The 20,062-nt window shown below is 42.1% G+C and overlaps 1 protein-coding gene across 1 annotated transcript in view; it reads right to left on the reverse strand.

The window, feature by feature from the left end:
• itpr1b (inositol 1,4,5-trisphosphate receptor, type 1b) overlaps positions 1-20,062 on the reverse strand; it is a 521,126-nt gene that overhangs the window by 331,124 nt on the left and 169,940 nt on the right. Inside the window, exon 12 of the mRNA XM_078209411.1 lies at positions 8,504-8,658. Within this exon, the coding sequence (XP_078065537.1) occupies positions 8,504-8,658 (155 nt within the window). The remainder of the gene's footprint in view (positions 1-8,503; positions 8,659-20,062) is intronic.

The raw sequence follows: 20,062 nt of genomic DNA on the forward strand, positions 1-20,062 counted from the left end.
TGGAAATCAGAGATGCAGAAGGAGCCAGAACTGGAATCATATAAAACCATCATAGTGAGCTACAGGCTTTGGAGAAGGGATGAATTATAGGAGAAGATCAACATGTTAGCTGCTTCTTGTTGTTTCCACATTGTTTCAATACTTCAGGTAATAGGCAAGAATTGTAAATTTGCCTATCATTTGTGGCTTAAGAATTTGTGGAGGAGGGGGTCTGATGTCATTAATGGAAAACAGATCGCAGAAAAGTGAAAAGATGCTGGTCATTCTCTGCCCACTTCAGATCTTTATATCAGCAGATGGCAAAAAGGAACATTTTCCAACAGGCTTTCAGCAAATGTATTAACCACTGACACATTAACTCACTGCACTTTACCCTACATTAAATGCAGTTTTGCTATGATTCACAAGAAACTAAGTATTTGAATTCTGCTTACGTGCTGTCAATTTTGATCAGTAGATATCATGCACATATACGAAGAACAAATTATTCACTGGGATAGTGAATGTAGTGGTAAATCTGTACGCATTCAAGTTGCTTTGTTATTGAGCCAGTTTGTGATTGGGTATTCGGGGAGGGCACCTCATTATGAGTATTGGGGATGTGTGTTCTCTCCTTTGCTGACCTTATGAGCAAGGATGCATCATTCAGGTCTCCAGGAAAGGGGACCAGATTGTCTGATTATGAGCACATCTGTGACTGATATACAAGAGTGGTCATTAATACTCAAGGTATACAGTTTACAAGTATTCCATTATCGAGCTGTTACACAATGGTTTGTGAAATGGGTAGGTTTCAATGATGGAATAAAACAAATTCTTGCTTCAATTTCCATTGAACGTATATGGTCTTAATTGCAACATTATCCATACATATGCACTGTCAGGAATGATAGAGTTGCAAAGGGAAGCACTTGTTTCTTGAATCCAGAATTGCAACCACGTTCTGATAAAGCAGGTGACTTGTTGGCCAAGTGGTTCAATGTAAGGAACTAGGATTTTGCAAACTGGAAAGCAAGCAGAGTCTGAAAATCTCTAGTGTGGCAAGACTTCTTCAGCAGTTTAAATAGAGAGAAAAAAAACACACAAAATACTCAAACTGCTGGTTTAATTTGGGGAAGGGATAAAATCATTTTTGTGCAAGATTTGTGCAAGAACAAACTGGCATTCATGAAGTGGCTTACAGGAGTTTGGGCACAAAACCAATGGGTATGCCATTTCTTATCACGTGCAGCAGTCTCGTCCAATGTGCTCATGGCTCGCCACATGGAGCAATGTAGGAATTCAGGTCTGAATGGGTGCTGTTGTTGGTTAAACACTTCAACCTTTTGCATGCAGTTATTGGCAAGAGATAATCAGAGCCAGAGAACAGATTTTACAAAGTATCTTCCTTTAGTTACTGAATGGTAACAAATGCTTGTGAAGGAAGTGAACAAAAAATATTGGTATCTGTATAGTGCAAATGGTAGTTAAGGTGCTAATTTGAGTTAGCACATGTAGTTAAAATGGTGTCACAATAGCCACACCTGTGGACATCCAACAATGTCGACTAAATAAAAGTGTTCTGGGTGATGATTATATCTGGATTTATTGCTTCTCACCAGCCTGGTCTTCTATTAACCCAAGAGTCGAATAGAAATACATTTGGGTTGGGGCCTAGACCATCAAATTTGGAATAGGGAACTTTTAAGAACTCTCTGTACACCAAGAGAGAGACTTGATGCTTATTCGTTCGTGGATATCTCACATACCAACCAGCATTAGTTGATGAAGGAGCAATGCTTGAATGTATTTTTAGTGCAGGCAAACTGACAAATATTACAATGACCTAGAGCCAATAAATTTCACGCGCCCCATCCAAACATTTGTTACAAAATTGCAGTCAATCTATGTTCTAGGCTAAACTACAAAGCTTGGCACTTTGAGAACTACCACTGAGCGAAAGCACTGGTCTGAACTGTGAAATGTACAGCTCATGAAGATGTGTACATTTGCCAAAATAGATGATTACTCATCAGCTTGGCCCAGTAAAACAAAAAATGTATTTTCAATGCATCACGCACTGGATATTCTAACTGCCCAACACAGGGACAAAGTTTATCTGATACTTCACATTTGCTTGACGTTCTCGTTCAAATAGTTTCTGCAACAGCAATTTAATGTCACTTTATTTATCACTGGAAGGTGGTTTGTTTCTTGAGATTTGAGATAATAATAAGCCAAAACAGGTGGGTTGCACCAAGTCACATAGTTGGTAGTTGATCAACACAACTTATAGCAGTTAGTCCAAAGCTGTACATTACGTAAAAAAAGAGAAAACACATTTATACACAATCTGTCATCACCGCAGGATGCCCAAAGTGCTTCAAAGCCAACAGTGTACTTCTCAAATGTGAACACTGTTGTAATGTAGGAAACCTGGAAGCAGACCTGTGCACAGCAAGGACCCAGAAATAACAGCTGGTCTGTGTTTGGTCATATGGATCAAGGGATAAATATTGGTCAGGGCAGCAAAGGCCCATTGCTGTTCAAATAGTGCCCAAGGATCTTTTACATCCCCAAGGGAGGAGATGGGTTTCTGTTTCAAATGTCATCCAAAAGATGAGAGGTGATATTAAACTGAGAATGCAGCATCCTGAATGAGAGATAGATACATTTTTAAAAATTAATTTACGGGATGTGGGCATCGCTGTTTGGGCCAGCATTTATTGTCCATCCCTCCACTTCAGAGAGCATTTGAGTGTCAACCACATTGCTGTGGGTCTGGAGTCACATGTAGGCCAGACAGGTAAAGGTGGTAGATTTCCTTCCCTAAAAGGACATTTGTGAGCCAGATGGGTTTTTAACGACAATCGATGATAGTTTCATGGTCATCATTAGACTTTTATTGAATTCAAATTTTACCATCTGCCATGGTGGGATTTGAATCCGGGTCCCGAGATCTTGCACTGGGTCTCTGGATTTCTGGTTCAGTAAAAAAGCCGACACCATTACCTTCCCGGAACATGGAGAATGTTTCAAGAGAAATGTAATGGAAATGCAGAATTATAGATTCTTCAGTGGATCGTAGCCATACATTTAGCCATACAAACCTGAAAGGCACATGCTGAATTCATGTACCAGACACCCATTAACTAACCACACATTGGACTGAAGTTGAGAGAAGGGAAATTCAGTCCGGGTTTCAGCTGCCTATGATAATCCAATGATCATAAGATTATATAGAATATCACGCCATTCAGCTCAACTAGTCCCTGCTGGAGTTTATGTTCCAATCCAGCCTTCTACTGGTACCTTTCCACATCTAAATCGACCATCATAGCCATCTCTTTTCTTCTTCTTCATCTATGTACAGTTTCCACTTAAAGGTGCATACCTTGATTATGGGTGATGATCTCTCCACCTGAACTAGTCTGCATAGTGTTTAACACCATCTCACTTTTGTTTGTGATTATCTCTCTGCTTTAAATTATCTGTTCTTAGGTCATCCCTTCGCTTGTCATACAGCCTGTTGACACTTTACACATACTGATTATACTTAACTGCTTGCATTTGTCTATTAGCACTTATGATTACTTACAAAGACTTATTCAGCCAGCCTACACTGTCTGTACTTATCCTTTGACATTCGATTACCTGTTAGTGTCAGGCTATCGTCACTCCACCCGTATATTCTGTGCCTGCGCACCTTGCTCCACTTCACGAAGGAGCAATGCTCCGAAAGCTTGACTATAACCTGGTGTCATGTGACCTCTCATCTTGTCCACTTAAATGTATCTATACTGTTGACTTTGATCACTCCCTGTGGTGTAGAGCTCCACATTCTCACCATTCATAGAATCATAGAATCCCTACAATGCAGAAGGAGGCCATTCAGCCCATCGAGTCGGCACCGACCACAATCCCACCCAGTCCCTATTCCCGTAAACCCACATATTTACCATGCTAATCCCCCTGACATTAAGGTTAATTTAGCATGACCAATCAACCTAACCCTCACATCTTCGGTCTGTGGGAGGTAACCGGAGCACCCGGAGGAAACCCACGCAGACATGGGGAGAATGCGCAAACTCCACACAGACAGTGACCCGAGGCCGGAATTGAATCCGGGTCCCTGGCACTGTGAGGCAGCAGTGGTAACCACTGTGCCACCGTGCCCCCATTCTTTGGGTAAAGAAGTTTCTTATGAATTCCCCATTGGATTTCTTGGTGACTGTTTAATATCAATGGCCTCTAGCTATGCTCTTCCCCACAAGGTGAAACACTCTTTAACTGCTCTAATTGAAACCTTCCAAAATTTTAAAGACATCTATTAGATCACACATCAAGCCATCTTTTTTCAGGAGACAAGGGACCCAGCCTGTCCATCATTCATATCCACATATTTCTAGTATCATCCTTGTGAATCTACTCCAGTGCCTCAATATCTTTTGAATAATATAGTGACTCAATGTGGTCCACCAGTTGTGGTCTAACCACAATTTAGATTTTGCCATAACTTTCCCAATTTTCAATTATATTCCTTTTTTTTTTACAAATGACTCTGTTAACTTTTAGTGATCGCATTGGAAATTGCACACTCATGGCTTCTGGGTGAGAGCTGAGCTTAACTGCGAAACCCAGCAAGATAAAATAATCTGCTGGAATTTGCTGTCCAGATTGACACACAAAGAACGTCCTGTTGGGCAAGATGCACCATGAGGCTATATTAGGGAGAGGGGGTGGGAGAGGTGGCTAACTTTTCCCCAGCCTCCCGCACAGGGCAAAATACATAATTCAATAAGGACAGATTTTGGTTGGTCATCAGTATTCCCAAAAGTTAGTTTTGCTAGTTTAAGTTAATTTATTAGTGTCACAAGTAGACTTACATTAACACTGCAATGAAATTACTGTGAAAATCCTCTAGTCACCACACTCCAGCGCCTGTTCAGGTCCACTGAGGGAGAACTTAGCATGGCCAATCCACCAAACCTGCACATCTTTTGGACTGTGGAAGGAAACCGGAGCACCCGGAGGAAACCCACACAGACACAGGGAGAACGTGCAGACTCCACACAGACAGTAATACAGGCCGGGAATCGAACCCGGGTCCCTGGCACTGTGAGGCAACAGTGCTAACCACTGTGACACCATGCCGACCAATATGCTGGTCACACATGGTTAAATGAAACTCCAGATGTGTCTACTTACTGGTCAATAAATAAAAATAGAATCACAGATATAACTGGTCAAGCAATCTCAGACTTCGTATTTGACTGTTCTATGCACGCTTATTTGAACTTTATATTCATTCATTCAAATGAACGAGTATACTTTTGATCATTAAGTGTGATTTAACACTGTTGCTTAATGAATGATGAGGCAGTAAATACGGACATGAAGTTCATCTACCTGCATTATTGAGAGAGAGAATGCAAGATGTTCTGGTTCAAATTAGTGCTGTGTCACCGCAGCCACATCTAGTCACACCGAGTCACCAGACAGTGATTTCTTTTGAACAACAAATGGGTTAAGAGTACCGAGGTAAACTTGACCTTGGACACCATGATCAAAGACCACCTTTATAAAATTTTAACTCTCCAGATGACTGACCCACTGAACTGCAAATGAGTTCAGAACAGCCTTCATACTTAGTGTCAGTCACGTATCGAGTCAGATATATGCTGACTTATTAGAACGCTTCGTTCCTTATATAATCAATGGCACATGAAATCGGGTTAGCAGTTAGGAAATTATTGAGCAGCAGCTGGATTTGTTCTTGACTCCTGCCCGTCACCAATAGGGAAAAATAAACTGAAGCACTGTAGCTTTCCCAAATTTGGGCATCTATCCTATTCCAAACAGAAGGTGCCAGAAGACTCTTGGTTCCCACCAGTATCAACATTGGTGACAGTTTCATTTGAGTTAGTCGGTCCAATATCATGGTGGTATTAGCAACCCAGAGGTCTATACGAGTTGTACTGAGTCATCTGTTCACCACAGCAACCAGGAAATTTAATTCAATTACTAATAATAATTAATAAAATCTACAGTTAAAGGCTAGCTATCATAACAATGAAATGTCTAGATTGTTGTAACAATCCATTTGGTTCACCAATGTCCCATAAGGAAGGAAATCTGCCAGCCTTACCTGCTCTGGCCTTTGTGTAACTCCAGACCAACAGCAACGCCCTCTGATAAGGCCGAGGAAGTCACTCAATGGTCATGACTGGACATGTCAACTATGTTGCACTCCCCACAGATGCTGCCAGAGCAGCTAAGTATTTGCGGCATTTTCTAGTTTTATTTTAGCAAGTTGTTCAGCCATATTCAAGAGGTCGACTCATCATCTTCTCAAGGGCAAAGGATGGGAAATAAATGTTTACCTTGCCAACAATACCCATTCAAAAGTTTTAAAGAGTGTTCAAATCTCAGATTTCAGTATGTCTGACACTGTAGAGGTGACATTTTTTGAGTAACATGTCGAACTAATGCCCTGTATGGCCTCTGAAGCATAAGGATCGTTTTCCCTTGTGCCCTGGTCAATATTTGTTCCGTAAATCAACATTACTGAAAAAGATTATCTGGTCATATTTCTCGAGACCTTGCTGTGCACAAATTGGCTGCCACACTTTCAACACTAACATTACAACCAATTGACACATTTTTGAAGTTACAAAGCACAATGGAGAGCCCCGAGGTTGCAATTACAGATTCTTTACAGTGCAAAAGGAGGCTCATTGAGCCTGCGCGAGCTCTATGATGAGCAATTTACTTGGTGTCATTCTCCTGCCTTCTTCCTTCAACCCTATACATTCATTTTCAAATGCCTCAACTGAACCTGCCTCCTGCGCATTCCAGGCCTTAAACACTCGTGTGAAGAAAGTTTGCCTGATGTCACTTTTGCTTCTTTTGCAAATTATTTAAATCTGTGCCCTCTCAATCTCGATCCTTTCACAAGCGGGAACAGTTTCTCCTATCTACTCTGTCCAGACCACTCTCAATTTTGAACACCTCTGTCATATCACCTCGGAGCCTACTTTTCTTCAAGGAACACAGTTCCAACTTCTCCAATCTACCTTCATAACTTAAGTTCCTTAGCACTGGAACCATTCTCTCACATCCTCCTGGCACACTCTCCAATGTTTTCTTCTGAAAGTGCAGCACCCAGAACCGGATGCAATCCTCCAACTGAGGCTTATACACATTCAACGTAATTGCCTTGCTCTTGTACTCTATGCCCCTGTTAATAAAGCCAATGATACCTTATGCTTTATTAACTGCACTCTCAACCTGTTCCACCAATTTTAATGAATTATGCAAATACAGACCAAGATCCCTCTGCTCCTCCATCCCCTTGATTTAGTCTCTCCATGTTCTTCTGAATAAAATGAATCACTTCACATTTCCCTACACTGTACTTCATCTGTCACCTGTCCAGCCATTCCTCCAACTTATGACCTTTTGATATTTTACAATATCTTTCTCCGAGTTCATAATGCTTCCAAGTTTTGTATCATCTGCCGATTTAAATATTGTGCCTTGTACATCAGAGTCCAGATCACATATATATATTTATTATATATATATATATATATATTTATTATATATATATATATATATTTATTATATATATATATATATATATATATATATATATATTATATATATATATTTATTTATTTATTTATTATATATATATATAAATATGTATATTTAAAAAAAAATATATATATGTATATATCAGGTAAAGAAAGGGAACCAACGCTGTCCCTGGGGAACCTGCCCTCAGCCCAAGAAGCATCCATTCTTCACAACTCTGTTTCCTATCATTCAGCCAGCTTTGTATCCATAGTGGTACTTTCCCTTTTATTACATGAGCTAAAACTTGCTCACAATTCTGTTGTACGACCCTGCATCAAATGCCTTTTGGAAGTCCACGCATATAACATCAACAGCATCGCCCTGATAAACCCTTGCTGTCAACTCTTCAAAAAAACTCCAGCAAGTTAGTTAAACAAAACTTTTTCCTGCCTTCCTTAATTAACCCACAAATGTCCCAGTGATGATACATTGTGGCTCAAATTACTGTTTTTAAAATTTTTACCACCACTGAAGTTAAGCTGACTGGCCTGTAGTTGCTGGGCTTGTCTTTAAGCCATTCTTTTTGAACATGGGTGTAATGTTGTAACACTGCAGTCCTCTGGCATCAAAGGCAAACGTATCTTTCTTTTGACTTGCATCAAAATTGCCAGACCAAGTAAGTAAGTCGCAACAAGATTCTGATCATTACCTCAAAATTCTCCATCGAGTGAAAATGTCCGTTTCGGTTTTGAAAGGCAGGGAATTTTAGGGGATCAAAAGAAAATTCCAAAATATCAGAACTTGAGAGAAATTCAGAAATATATTTAAACACCAGTGCCATATTTTAAACTTGATCTTTGGTGAATATGTCCAGAATATTGAGCAGCAGTTTCATAAAGGCTTAATTTGTACGAATTTGCCCAAATTCATTAATCGATCGTACCTTGGAACAAGAGAGTCGCCTCTTTGCAGGGTGGTTGTATCTAGCTCAAAGATGGAGGAGATATGATTCCCTTCAGGCACGGACACCAGCGTATACATCACCTTCTCCTGGATGGTCCGCATTCGGTTTCTCAAGGCTTCCTGATCAGAGTCGATCTAAGGGAAATAACACACAAAAGGTTTGAACACTTTCAGACAGACATTTGCAAGAGAATATTGTGCTAAATGGAACTGAAAGATGCAGATGAAAATAATTGATGATCTCCGCTCACCCATTATCTTCACAATAATCCTAGCTTCGCAAAGGTTACTCACTCTCAACTGGCACAGGGCTTATAAAAAAGAACCTTGAAGCCTTCAGTAGCATAATGTTCTTGACTCTAAAATGCCCACTGACACATCCCATTTTCATCTGTATTCTTTCCACAGATCAAATTCACCACAAATACTGAAGACATCACCTTCAACAAAATATTCTTTCAAACACACAATACTTAAGGGACTGATATGAATTCCAAATGGACTTGGTGTGCCACAGGCGGTTAATGACTATATTACATATATTTTCAAAATCCTGATAACGCACAAAGAAAGAGGAAATGAGAGGCTGCTGAGAAGACTTTGTTCCCAGCATAGACAAGATGGCCCAAATGGCCTCCTCATCTGCTGGATGATTTTGTGGTTAGCGAAGGACGGAGAAGAACCCAGGACATGTACTCCACGACAGGCATAGGAACAAAGGAAATCACAAGAGGCAGCACGGTGGCACAGTGGTTAGCATTGTAGCCTCACAACGCCAGGGACCTGGGTTCAATTCCCAGCTTGGGCCACTGTCTGTGTGGAGTTTGCACATTCTCCCCATGTCTGCGTGGGTTTCCTCCAGGTGCTCCTGTTTCCTCCCACAGTCCAAGGATGTGCGAGATAGGTGGATTGGCCATGCTAAATTAGTGACAGGGGGACTAGCATGGGGTTATGGCGATATGGCCTGGGTTGGAATGTGGTCATGCAGACTCAATGGGCCGGATGGCCTCCTTCTGCATTGTAGGATTCTATGAGTTCCCAAAATAAAGTCAAGCAAGAAATCTTTCCAAAAGGGGTAATTTGGGGTGCCTTGAGCAGCAGTGTATTTGATGAAACAAGGTAACAGAAGAGAGAAACCAATGGTAACTAAGGAGGTATGCAGATCACTACAGTGCCCTTGATACCATCATCAAGAATTACATAGAATAAAACCTCCACTCGATGTACAGAGCACACTTCAAAGATGCAGTCATCTGACAGAGACTGCACAGCTGCTCTGTTACCCCTTCTGTATTGTCTCACTATCTCAAACATCCCTTGCACAAGAATTTAGCACGTCATAATTTTCAATGGCCCAGATTTTCCGCATCCCCGCAGCGTGTTTTGTTATGACGGAGAGGGCCTGCCATTGGCCGGATCATTTGGTACTGCCGCTGTCAATGGGGTTTCCCGTTGTTTGCCGGGTTCCCCAGCGGTGGGGATTTGCCGTTGGTGGGAATGGAAGATCAGACTGATGGAAGCCGGAAAATTCTGGCCAATGTGTCTAGTTCTTCAGTGATGTGCTTTGGACAGCACAAGGGTCAGTGGTTTCAGGACAAAAATAGTAATAATCCAGCAAAACTGAGCTTGCAATATCAAATACTCAAACAAAAGCTTATTTGTGAAAATGAGGTGAAATGAGCAAAGATTTTCCCTTTTAAAACACACAGCAGTCATCTAGAATTCACTGCCGGAAAAGGGAAGCAAAAACAGATGCAATCACATAAAAAAGGAACTGGATAAATCCACAAAAAGGAAAAATATGGAGCAACAGGCAGGGAAGCAGATTTAATTGGTTAGCTCTTTTTCTTAAGAGCCAGCGAGTGTGTGATAGAGCAAAGGGCTTCATTCTGTGCTGTATAATTCTACAACTCGATAATAATTTTATATCAGAAAATGAGTTGTGTCTCGTCCAAGCTTGGCAAATTCTGATGGGGTGAGGTTAATGGGATCACTTGCAATCCAACCCACAAAGCATAGCTACATTTCTGAGCAGAACTGACAGCGTGAAAGACAGAACAGAGATTGGGTAGAATAACAGTACACCAAGACAACTGTTATTTCTATCCAGAGCCTGATTTGATGACTCCTGGAGCGATATTTTTTAAAGGATAGGCTTGCAGACCATGAAAATCAGGAAGATGCTTACTCTACAGGCTGTTAGGATAGACTGTCCGCTTTCTCACACAAGTGGCTAATGACATCATCAGGACGTCACGTGATCAATTCCTTAAGGTGCCCTTATTCCAACTAGGAACAGCATGACTACACAACACCTGGGGTCCCTGGCACTTTTCTTTCATTCTTTCACGGGTTGGTTAGACCAGCATTTATTACCCATCTTCAATTGCCCTCGAGAAGCTGGTAGTGCCTTCTTGAATTGCTTCAGTCCATGTGGTGTAGGTACACCCACAGTGCTGTTAGGAAAGGAGTACTAGGAATTTGATCCAGTGACAATGGAGGAACGGCAACCCACTTCGAAGACAGGGTGGTGAGTTGCTTGGAGGGAAACTTGCAGGTGGTGGTGTTCCCATGTGTTTGCTACCCTTGTCCTTCTAGGTGGGTTCGGAAGATGCAGTCAAAGATACCTTGGCGAATTGCTGCAGTGCATCTTGTAAATGGTACACAGTGCTGCCACTGTGCACCGGTGGTAGAGGGAGTGAATGCTTAAGGAAATGAATGAGATGCCAATCAAGCGGGGATTTTCCGTTGGTGGGAATGGAAGATCCGACTGATGGGAGCCAGAAAATTCTGGCCAATATGTCTAGTTCTTCAGTGATGCGCTTTGGACAGCACAAGAATCAGTGGTTTCAGGACAAAAATAGTAATAATCCAGCAAAACTGAGCTTGTGTTGAGTTTCTTGAGTATTGCTGGTGATGCACTTAACTAGGCAAGTGGAAAATATTACATCGCACTTCTGACTTATAGATGGAGGACATGCTTTGGGGAGTCAGGATGAGTTATTCACCACAGAATTCCCAGCCTCTGACCTGAACTTGTAGCCATAGTATTTATATGACTGGTTCAGTTCAGTTCCTGGTCAGCGGTAGCCCACCTTGCCGTTGGATGTTAATAATGGGGGATTCAATAATGGTCATGCCACTTGAATACCAAGGAGAGCTTCTCTCTGGTTTGAGATGGTCATTACCTGGCACTTGTGCGGCGTGTACGTTACTTGCCATTTATCAGTCCAAACCTGACTGTTGTCCTGGTCTTGCTGCATATAGATACGGATTGCTTCCATCCATAATTATAGAGAAACCATTTGCTGAAAGATTTACAACAACTGAGGGATGAGAAAGACTTCTCGAATCAAGGAAAACAGGAATCACGTTGCTCAAGGGTTTAAGAAATGAGTGGAGGTGGGGAAGGATTACAAAGGGGATAAAGCCCTTGTGGCATGCCACTGATGGACACTGGGTATCCCAAAAAAGAGTCCCCCCCACCCCTCCTGCACCCTTGACCAACATCAGATAGCCCAGTAAAAGCTCCAAGGATACCCACCTGGCATTGGCCTCCCCTGCTGCGAGTAAATTATCAGCAGGGCATTTAATTGGCCACTTTCGGGCCTCAAAATGACCCAACGACGCATTGGCCACTCAATGCCTTAACGGTCATCCCTTAGAAAATGAGGGGCAGTTTAAGGGGCCAAGGAGCTAGCGGACAGTTCACACGCTGCACTTCACGTGTTCTCCCACCTTCAAACCAGTGGTAGGGCTCTGTAAAATTCCATACAGCACAGGTGGCCATTCAGTCCATCATGCCTGGTGCTGTCTCTCTGAAAGAGCTATCCAGTTAGTCCCTCTTCTGTTCACATACCTTAAAAAGGGCGTGTTTGCAGGGTTAAGATCCAATTTCCTTTTGAAACTTACCACTGTCTCAGAATACCAAAACACTTTCAGGGGCATGCTAGAACACAACAATTTGCAGCATAAATTGTCTGCAAAACTGTCTGCCCCCAGGTATCTTTTGCTGATTACTTTTAATCAATAACGTTTACTTATTGACCCTTCTGCCAGTGGAAACAGTTCATACCTTTCAACTCTATTAATAATCCCAATAGCTTTGAACATGTACATCATGTCTCCTCCTCTCAAACTCAAACAAAAGTGTGATCTCCTGGACTCGTTTCGATCGCCTCAGGGGGTCGGAGAGGAATTGCCCAGATTTTTTTTCCCCCATATTGGCCCTGGGGTTTTCGCCTCTCCCTGGAGATCACATGGTCTGGAATGGGGGGGTGGGGGTGAGTTAATAGGTTGTGATGAACAAAGCATCGTAGCTGTGAGGGACAGCTCGGTGGATAGGATATTAGTATGTAGATAGGCTGGAAAATTGGGCGGGGATCCTGGATTCAGGATTCAATCCTGGACCGGGGAGCGGCGCGGGCTTGGGGGGCCGAAGGGCCTGTTCCTGTGTTGTATTGTTCTTTGTTCACTGCTCCAAGGAGAACAATTCCAGCTTCTGTAGTCTTTCTAGATAACGAAAACCCTTCATCCCTTGTAGAATTCTAATAATTCTTTACTTAAGCTTCCCCAAGGCCTTGTCACCCTTTCTCGGTTGTGGTGCCCAGCATTGAACACAATACTGCACTCACTTCCTAACCTGTGTTTTCTAAATGTTTGGCTAACTTTCTGGCTCTGGTACTCTGTAAACCAAAAACCTCATAAGCATTTAAAACAAAACAGGCTTCTCGATCTAGCTGCCACCTTCAGCCATTTGTGTACGTGAAACCTGAGATGTTTCTGTTTTTACAACCCTTTAAAATTGGACTAAAAAAGCTTTTACTGGGATGAAAGGATATATGGTTACAATGAGGGACTTGGAAAAAATAGGATTGTATCTACTATGCAAATTGATTGAAAGAATCCAAAAGGAAGCATTCAAAACTTTAAATGGATAAATAGTGAAAAGAAATTATAGATTTAGGGTTAGTATTGGAAGCATAAAGTGCGGGAAAAGTCAGAAGAAATCATTTCAATTCAGTTATTAGATTATGGGTTATGCATTATCAGAATTGACTTTTAAAGTTGAGTCAACTAAGCACTTAAGGAATTAAGGCAAAACTTCAAAAAATGAAAGGCTCTGAAGGACAAGCATGAAGAGGGATTAGAGTCAATAGCTCGAATGCAAGTTAGGACACGAGATGCATACAGACTCTTTCAATAGGACTGCTGTTTATAACTGGTTTATGATTCTAGCTTCCAACCATGATCCAAAGTTGTAAATCAATCCAGACCTTATATATTGCAGGAGGGAGAAAACAAAATGGAGAGTAGGAATAAAGTTTAAACATCTCAAAGAATTGGAGGTATCCAAGAGAAGACGCCTAAATTTACTGTGTATAAATACCCCGCAGGGCCTGCTCAGCTGCCTCCGGCATTCAGGGAGGAATTTCCGAGCTCTTCAGGAAATTAGCCTTCACAGCAACTCTCTGCACTCCCAGTAGTCAATATCCTAGTTCTGCTGGGATGACTGTTCCGAATTTCTACCCATCCAACCTCATAATTTATCCTCAAAAATGTTACCTCAAGAGTCATAGCAAACAGTTCCGCAAAGCAACTACTATAGCAAGCTCACTCAAAGTGGTGAAGTTGTGTTGAACCAATCAGAATTTCAATGCAGTCTCCCAATAATAAGCAAGGCCCCAATCCAGTATTATTGAAGACACCTTGTGCTTTGCTCAAAGTTAACATTTAATCGTTCAGCCATCTGGAAGATCAGTCTTGCACATAAACCAGGAGTGCCAAGGTCAACAATGCCACCATTCTGCATGTGCCAAATGTCAATTTATTTCAATTTAACAAGTTCTTGATTTAATCCCGGACTTTGACTTGGACTTTTAGAAGTGCTGTCATATGATGACCTGGTGATATCCTGGTTAAGGGCTGGCAGGAGATGGATTAGATATGCATCTGACATGACAACAGACAAACAGGAGGAGATGTTTTGTTAGATATTTCATCATATTTGATAACTGCAAATGTCCCTTAAACATCCAACACAATAACAATTTATTCAAAAGCAAAACGCTGCAGACATTGGCCAACAAAACAAAAAGCAGAAAATGCTTGAACTGCTTAGCTGGCTAAGCAGCCATAGCAAAGAGAAAATGTTTCAGCTTAATGACCTTTCAATAAAACCGTAAAATGTGAAGAGCTATTATCATCTTTAAGCGAGTCCAGAGAAAAGGAAAGGGGAGGAAAGAACAAAGGAAAGATCTGTAATAGGGTGGAAGGCAGTAGAGATTAAATGACAAAAGGGAGAACAATGCAAAGAGGATAAATGATGGGACCAGTGAAGAAATAGAAGATTATCTAAAGGCGGCAAAAATAGGAATTGCAAAATCATCATGCCGGAGGTGGCAGAGGCTGATCTATTGAATGCGGAGGCTGTCTCATCTATTGTTCCGCTATTTGGATTCTAAGCAATTTCTACCAGAAGAATAGAACATGGTGGCTTTTAAGAACACATTCGCCTTTACAAAAGTAAGTGGAAGGCAACAAAAAAATCAAATCAGACTCAATGTTCAGCTTGGTAAACAGTGCAAGGTCATATACGCAAATGCCGTGCTTAATTATGCATGAAGTGAAACTTGCCAGGACAGATCGAATAATTTGTATGATAAAGATTGCTTTCATCTTGAGCTATGAGGGCCAGTAACCATAAATCTGTCATCCCAAGGTGCTAACATCAGATGCAAGAGGGAAAAAAAAATGAGTGCCGAGTCAAAGGAGATGCTCGCAGGAAAGCAAAACACTTGGGTCGAAGAACTTGTATTTAAGGAGGACACTTAAACAGAAATGAATAAGGGGAAGAGGCTGAGAAGTTTAAGGAAGGAATCGGAGGGCAACTGGAGGCCCAGTTACCAATGACAGCCGAGAGAGGATGAACAAGAGCATCAGAATCAGAGGGAGAGAGAGGGGACAGGATTACAGGGCTAGAGGAGGTTAGAGTGGGAGGAAAGAATGAAAATTGAAGGATTTCATATTTGAAGCTTAGTAAGCGAGCGTAGACAGGAATGTTGGGAAGTGGGAATTGGTACAGTATAGGATACAAGGAGTAGGTTATTAGTTTCTAGACTGAAAGTGGATTTTCAAGAATTAATATCCCTCAATTATTTTAAACATACTTCAGATTGCCTGCCTGCCTCTGCTCACATTGGATAAAAGAAACAGTTCTTAAGACTCCAGCAAGAAAATGTGCGAACACTCCCTCGACCTCCTTCCCTTCAGAGGTTGGGAAGCAGGTCTCAAACTGGGATTGTTTACAACTGTAAGTGGTGTTGGCTGCATTTGTGCAAGTTTTTTAAAATCCAGGGAATGGTCCAATTTCTGGATTTCATCCCACTCTGTTATTTTATATAGACATAGAATTGTCATCCCCATGTTAAAGAGGCAGGATTCTGAAGTGCAGGTTACAGCATTACAGCCACAACCCAATCACAAGTCTCAAATAACTGAATCATCAGCTGGGGAGAGAGGAAGAGAAGCGAGGGAAATATAACAGTGCAAATGCTCCCCCTGCTGCTGGAATTGCAGATTTCACTGCAAAAGAAACCTGGTTTTGTTGACGTCAAACAAGGTAAAAACTGTATCCATCTCTCCCTGGTATAGGAGCCAGGGGCTAGGGAAGGAGGGGAAAACTGGACAGAATTTGATTGCCATCTCTTACTAACAAAAGGACAGGATTTCTTTCAACTGCAAAGCTTCCCATGACTTGACAATGGCCTAGGTTCATTCAAGGGAAATAAAATGAAAGCTGCAGAGATGAAGAAGCAGTTAGCAAACTTCAAACCCACATCAAAATACAAGGCAACGTTCACCGCGGTGTTCCACGCCCAAACACCAAGCATCGTCAGCAGTCCCATTCACATACCACAAATCAGCTATGGTCAATAAACAGGATATTCGCTACAGACTCCAGCTATTCAATGACTTTTGTTATCCATGGCACATGGATGTCGCTGGCTGGCTAGCATTTATTGTAAGAAGTTTAACAACACCAGGTTAAAGTCCAACAGGTTTATTTGGTAGCAAAAGCCACACAAGCTTTCGAGGCTCTAAGCCCCTTCTTCAGGTGAGTGGGAATTCTGTTCACAAACAGAACTTATAAAGACACAGACTCAATTTACATGAATAATGGTTGGAATGCGAATACTTACAACTAATCCAGTCTTTAAGAAACAAAACAATGGGAGTCCAACGCTGGCATCTCCACATCATAGCATTTATTGGCCAGCATTTATTGCCCATCCTCAGTTGCCCTTAGCGGGCAGTTGAGAGTCAACCACGTTGCTGTGGCTCTGGAGTCACATGAAGGCCAGACCAGGTAAGGATGGCAGATTTCCTCCTCTAAATGACATTCGTGAACCAGGTGGTTTTTCCGACAATGATTTCATGGTCATCAGTAGATTCTTAATTCCAGATTTTTTTTTATTGAATTCAAATTCTCCCCGTCTGCTGTGGCAGGATCCGAACCTGGGTCTTCAGAATATTAGCTGAGTTTCTAGATAATACCACTAGGCCATCGCCACCCCTTGACTTTACATATCAATACAACTGTTTTATGTAGGGATATTGGACCCTTCTTTCCCTTCAGGTTGGAGCTGAAGATTAAAAAAATGTGGGTGGCAAGGAAGAAGGGGAGATTTGAATTATGAGCAGATAAATTTGGAGCAGGGGTAGGCCATTCAGCCTCTCAAGCCTGCTCCATCATTCAATAAGATCATGGCTGATCTGATTGTGGCCTCCACTCCGCTTTCCTTTCTACCTCCTACACCCTTGTCAATCAAGAATCTATCTGACTCCATCTTAAAAATTAACATTGGTCCAGCCTCCATTGCTGTCTGGGGAAGGAGTGTTCCACAGACTTCCTTTCATATGTTCTCCTTCCTGTCATTTATTGATGACCAGGTCATATTTCTACTAATCAGAGAATCATACAGTGCAGAATGAGGCTACTCGATCCATCATTCCTTGGCTAGTTCTTCGAAAGAGCTATCTAGTTAGTTCCATTTCCCTGCTCTTTCCTCATGTTATCCACCACCGCCCCCCCCCCCCCCCATTATATTCCTCTTCAAGTATTTTTTTATCCACTGCTTTATGATAGAAATTATTGATTTTTTTTAAAACTCAGAATTTGCTTCTATCATCCTTTCAGGCAGATGCTCATTCCATTCCATTCTAGATCATCATAACTTAGTCATAGAGACATTAATGATACAGGAGGCGGCCATTCAACCAATCGAGTTCATGCCGGATCCCGGTAGAGCAATCCACTCAGTCCCCATAGCCCTGCAAGTTTATTTCCCTCAAGTGTCCAGCCAAGTACCTTTGGAAACATTGATGGTTTTCAGATCCACCACTTTCATGGGCAGTGAGTTCCAAGTTATGAGCATTGGCTGCATTTAAGGATTCCTTTGCATATTTCTCCTGCATCCCTCGCCCAAAATCTTAAATTTGCATCCCCTCCTAGTCTTTGTGTTATCAGCTAATGGGAACAACTTTTCTTTGTCAACTTACCCAAGCTTGTCATAATCTTGTACACCTTCATCAAATCTCCCCTCAATCAATTTTGCTCAAAGAAGAACAATTGCAGCCTTTTGAACCTTTGCAACTACAAACTTTCCCATTGCTAGAACCATTCTGGCAAATCTGCTCTGTATCCTCTCAAACAACTTCACATCTATCCTAAAGTGTGTTGACCAGAACTGAATGCAATACTCTGGTTGGGGCCTAACCAGTGTTTGAAAAGGTTCAGCATAACTTCCCTGCTTTTGTGCTCAAAACCTTTATTCATAAAGGCCAAGATCCCATACATTTTGCGCACCACTCTCTCGGTATGTCCTGCTACCTTAGAAATGAGACAGATATACCCATAGGATCCTCCGAACCTGCCCACTCTTGATGTTACATCGCCCCATCCTTCTGACAAAATGCATTACCTCACACTTCCCTGTATTAAATTCTACCCACCACTCGTGTTAAACTAAGTGGTGTGTAGAACATAGAACAGTACAGCACAGAACAGGCCCTTCGGCCCACGATGTTGTGCCGAGCTTTATCTGAAAACAAGATCAAGCTATCCCACTCCCTATCATCCTGGTGTGCTCCATGTGCCTATCCAATAACCGCTTAAATGTTCCTAAAGTGTCTGACTCCACTATCACTGCAGGCAGTCCATTCCACACCCCAACCACTCTGCGTAAAGAACCTACCTCTGATATCCTTCCTATATCTCCCACCACGAACCCTATAGTTATGCCCCCTTGTAATAGCTCCATCCACCCGAGGAAATAGTCTTTGAATGTTCACTCTATCTATCCCCTTCATCATTTTATAAACCTCTATTAAGTCTCCCCTCAGCCTCCTCCGCTCCAGAGAGAACAGCCCTAGCTCCCTCAACCTTTCCTCATAAGACCTACCCTCCAAACCAGGCAGCATCCTGGTAAATCTCCTCTGCACTCTTTCCAGCGCTTCCACATCCTTCTTATAGTGAGGTGACCAGAACTGCACACAATATTCCAAATGTGGTCTCACCAAGGTCCTGTACAGTTGCAGCATAACCCCACGGCTCTTAAACTCCAACCCCCTGTTAATAAAAGCTAACACACTATAGGCCTTCTTCACAGATCTATCCACTTGAGTGGCAACCTTTAGAGATCTGTGGATATGGACCCCAAGATCTCTCTGTTCCTCCACAGTCTTCAGAACCCTACCTTTGACCCTGTAATCCACATTTAAATTAGTCCTACCAAAATGAATCACCTCACATTTATCAGGGTTAAACTCCATTTGCCATTTTTCAGCCCAGCTTTGCATCCTATCTATGTCTCTTGGCAGCCTACAACAACCCTCCACCTCATCCACTACTCCACCAACCTTGGTGTCATCAGCAAATTTACTGATCCACCCTTCTGCCCCCTCCTCTAAGTCATTAATAAAAATCACAAAGAGCAGAGGACCAAGCACTGATCCCTGTGGCACTCCGCTAGCAACCTGCCTCCAATCCGAAAATTTTCCATCCACCACCACCCTCTGTCTTCGATCAGACAGCCAGTTACCTATCCAATCGGCCAACTTTCCCTCGATCCCACCCCTCCTCACTTTCATCATAAGCCGACCATGTAGTAGCCAAGTCTGTCCTTACACCCTTTCTTTAATAGGGGTGCTACATTTGCCTCTCTCCAATCCTCAGGCACCTTGCCCATATCCATGGAAGCCTGAAAGATTAAGACAAGCCCTTCTGCTACCTCTGCCTGGGATGCAAGCTATCTGGACCAGGTGACATACGTACCTTAAGCATAGTCAGCTTTTACAGTACCACATTCTTGTTAATTTTCACATTATCCATTGCCTTCACTATCTCCACTTCTACTGACATTTGATCAGATTCTTCTTCCTCAGTAAACACTGATACAAAGAACTCTTAGCATTCTAGCCGTGGCTTGTCCCTCTCAGCATATGTCATCCTTTGTCCGTAAAGGGGCCACTCCACCAC

Source organism: Mustelus asterias, chromosome 3, assembly GCF_964213995.1.
Source record: "Mustelus asterias chromosome 3, sMusAst1.hap1.1, whole genome shotgun sequence".
Classification (NCBI taxonomy): Eukaryota; Metazoa; Chordata; class Chondrichthyes; order Carcharhiniformes; family Triakidae; genus Mustelus; species Mustelus asterias.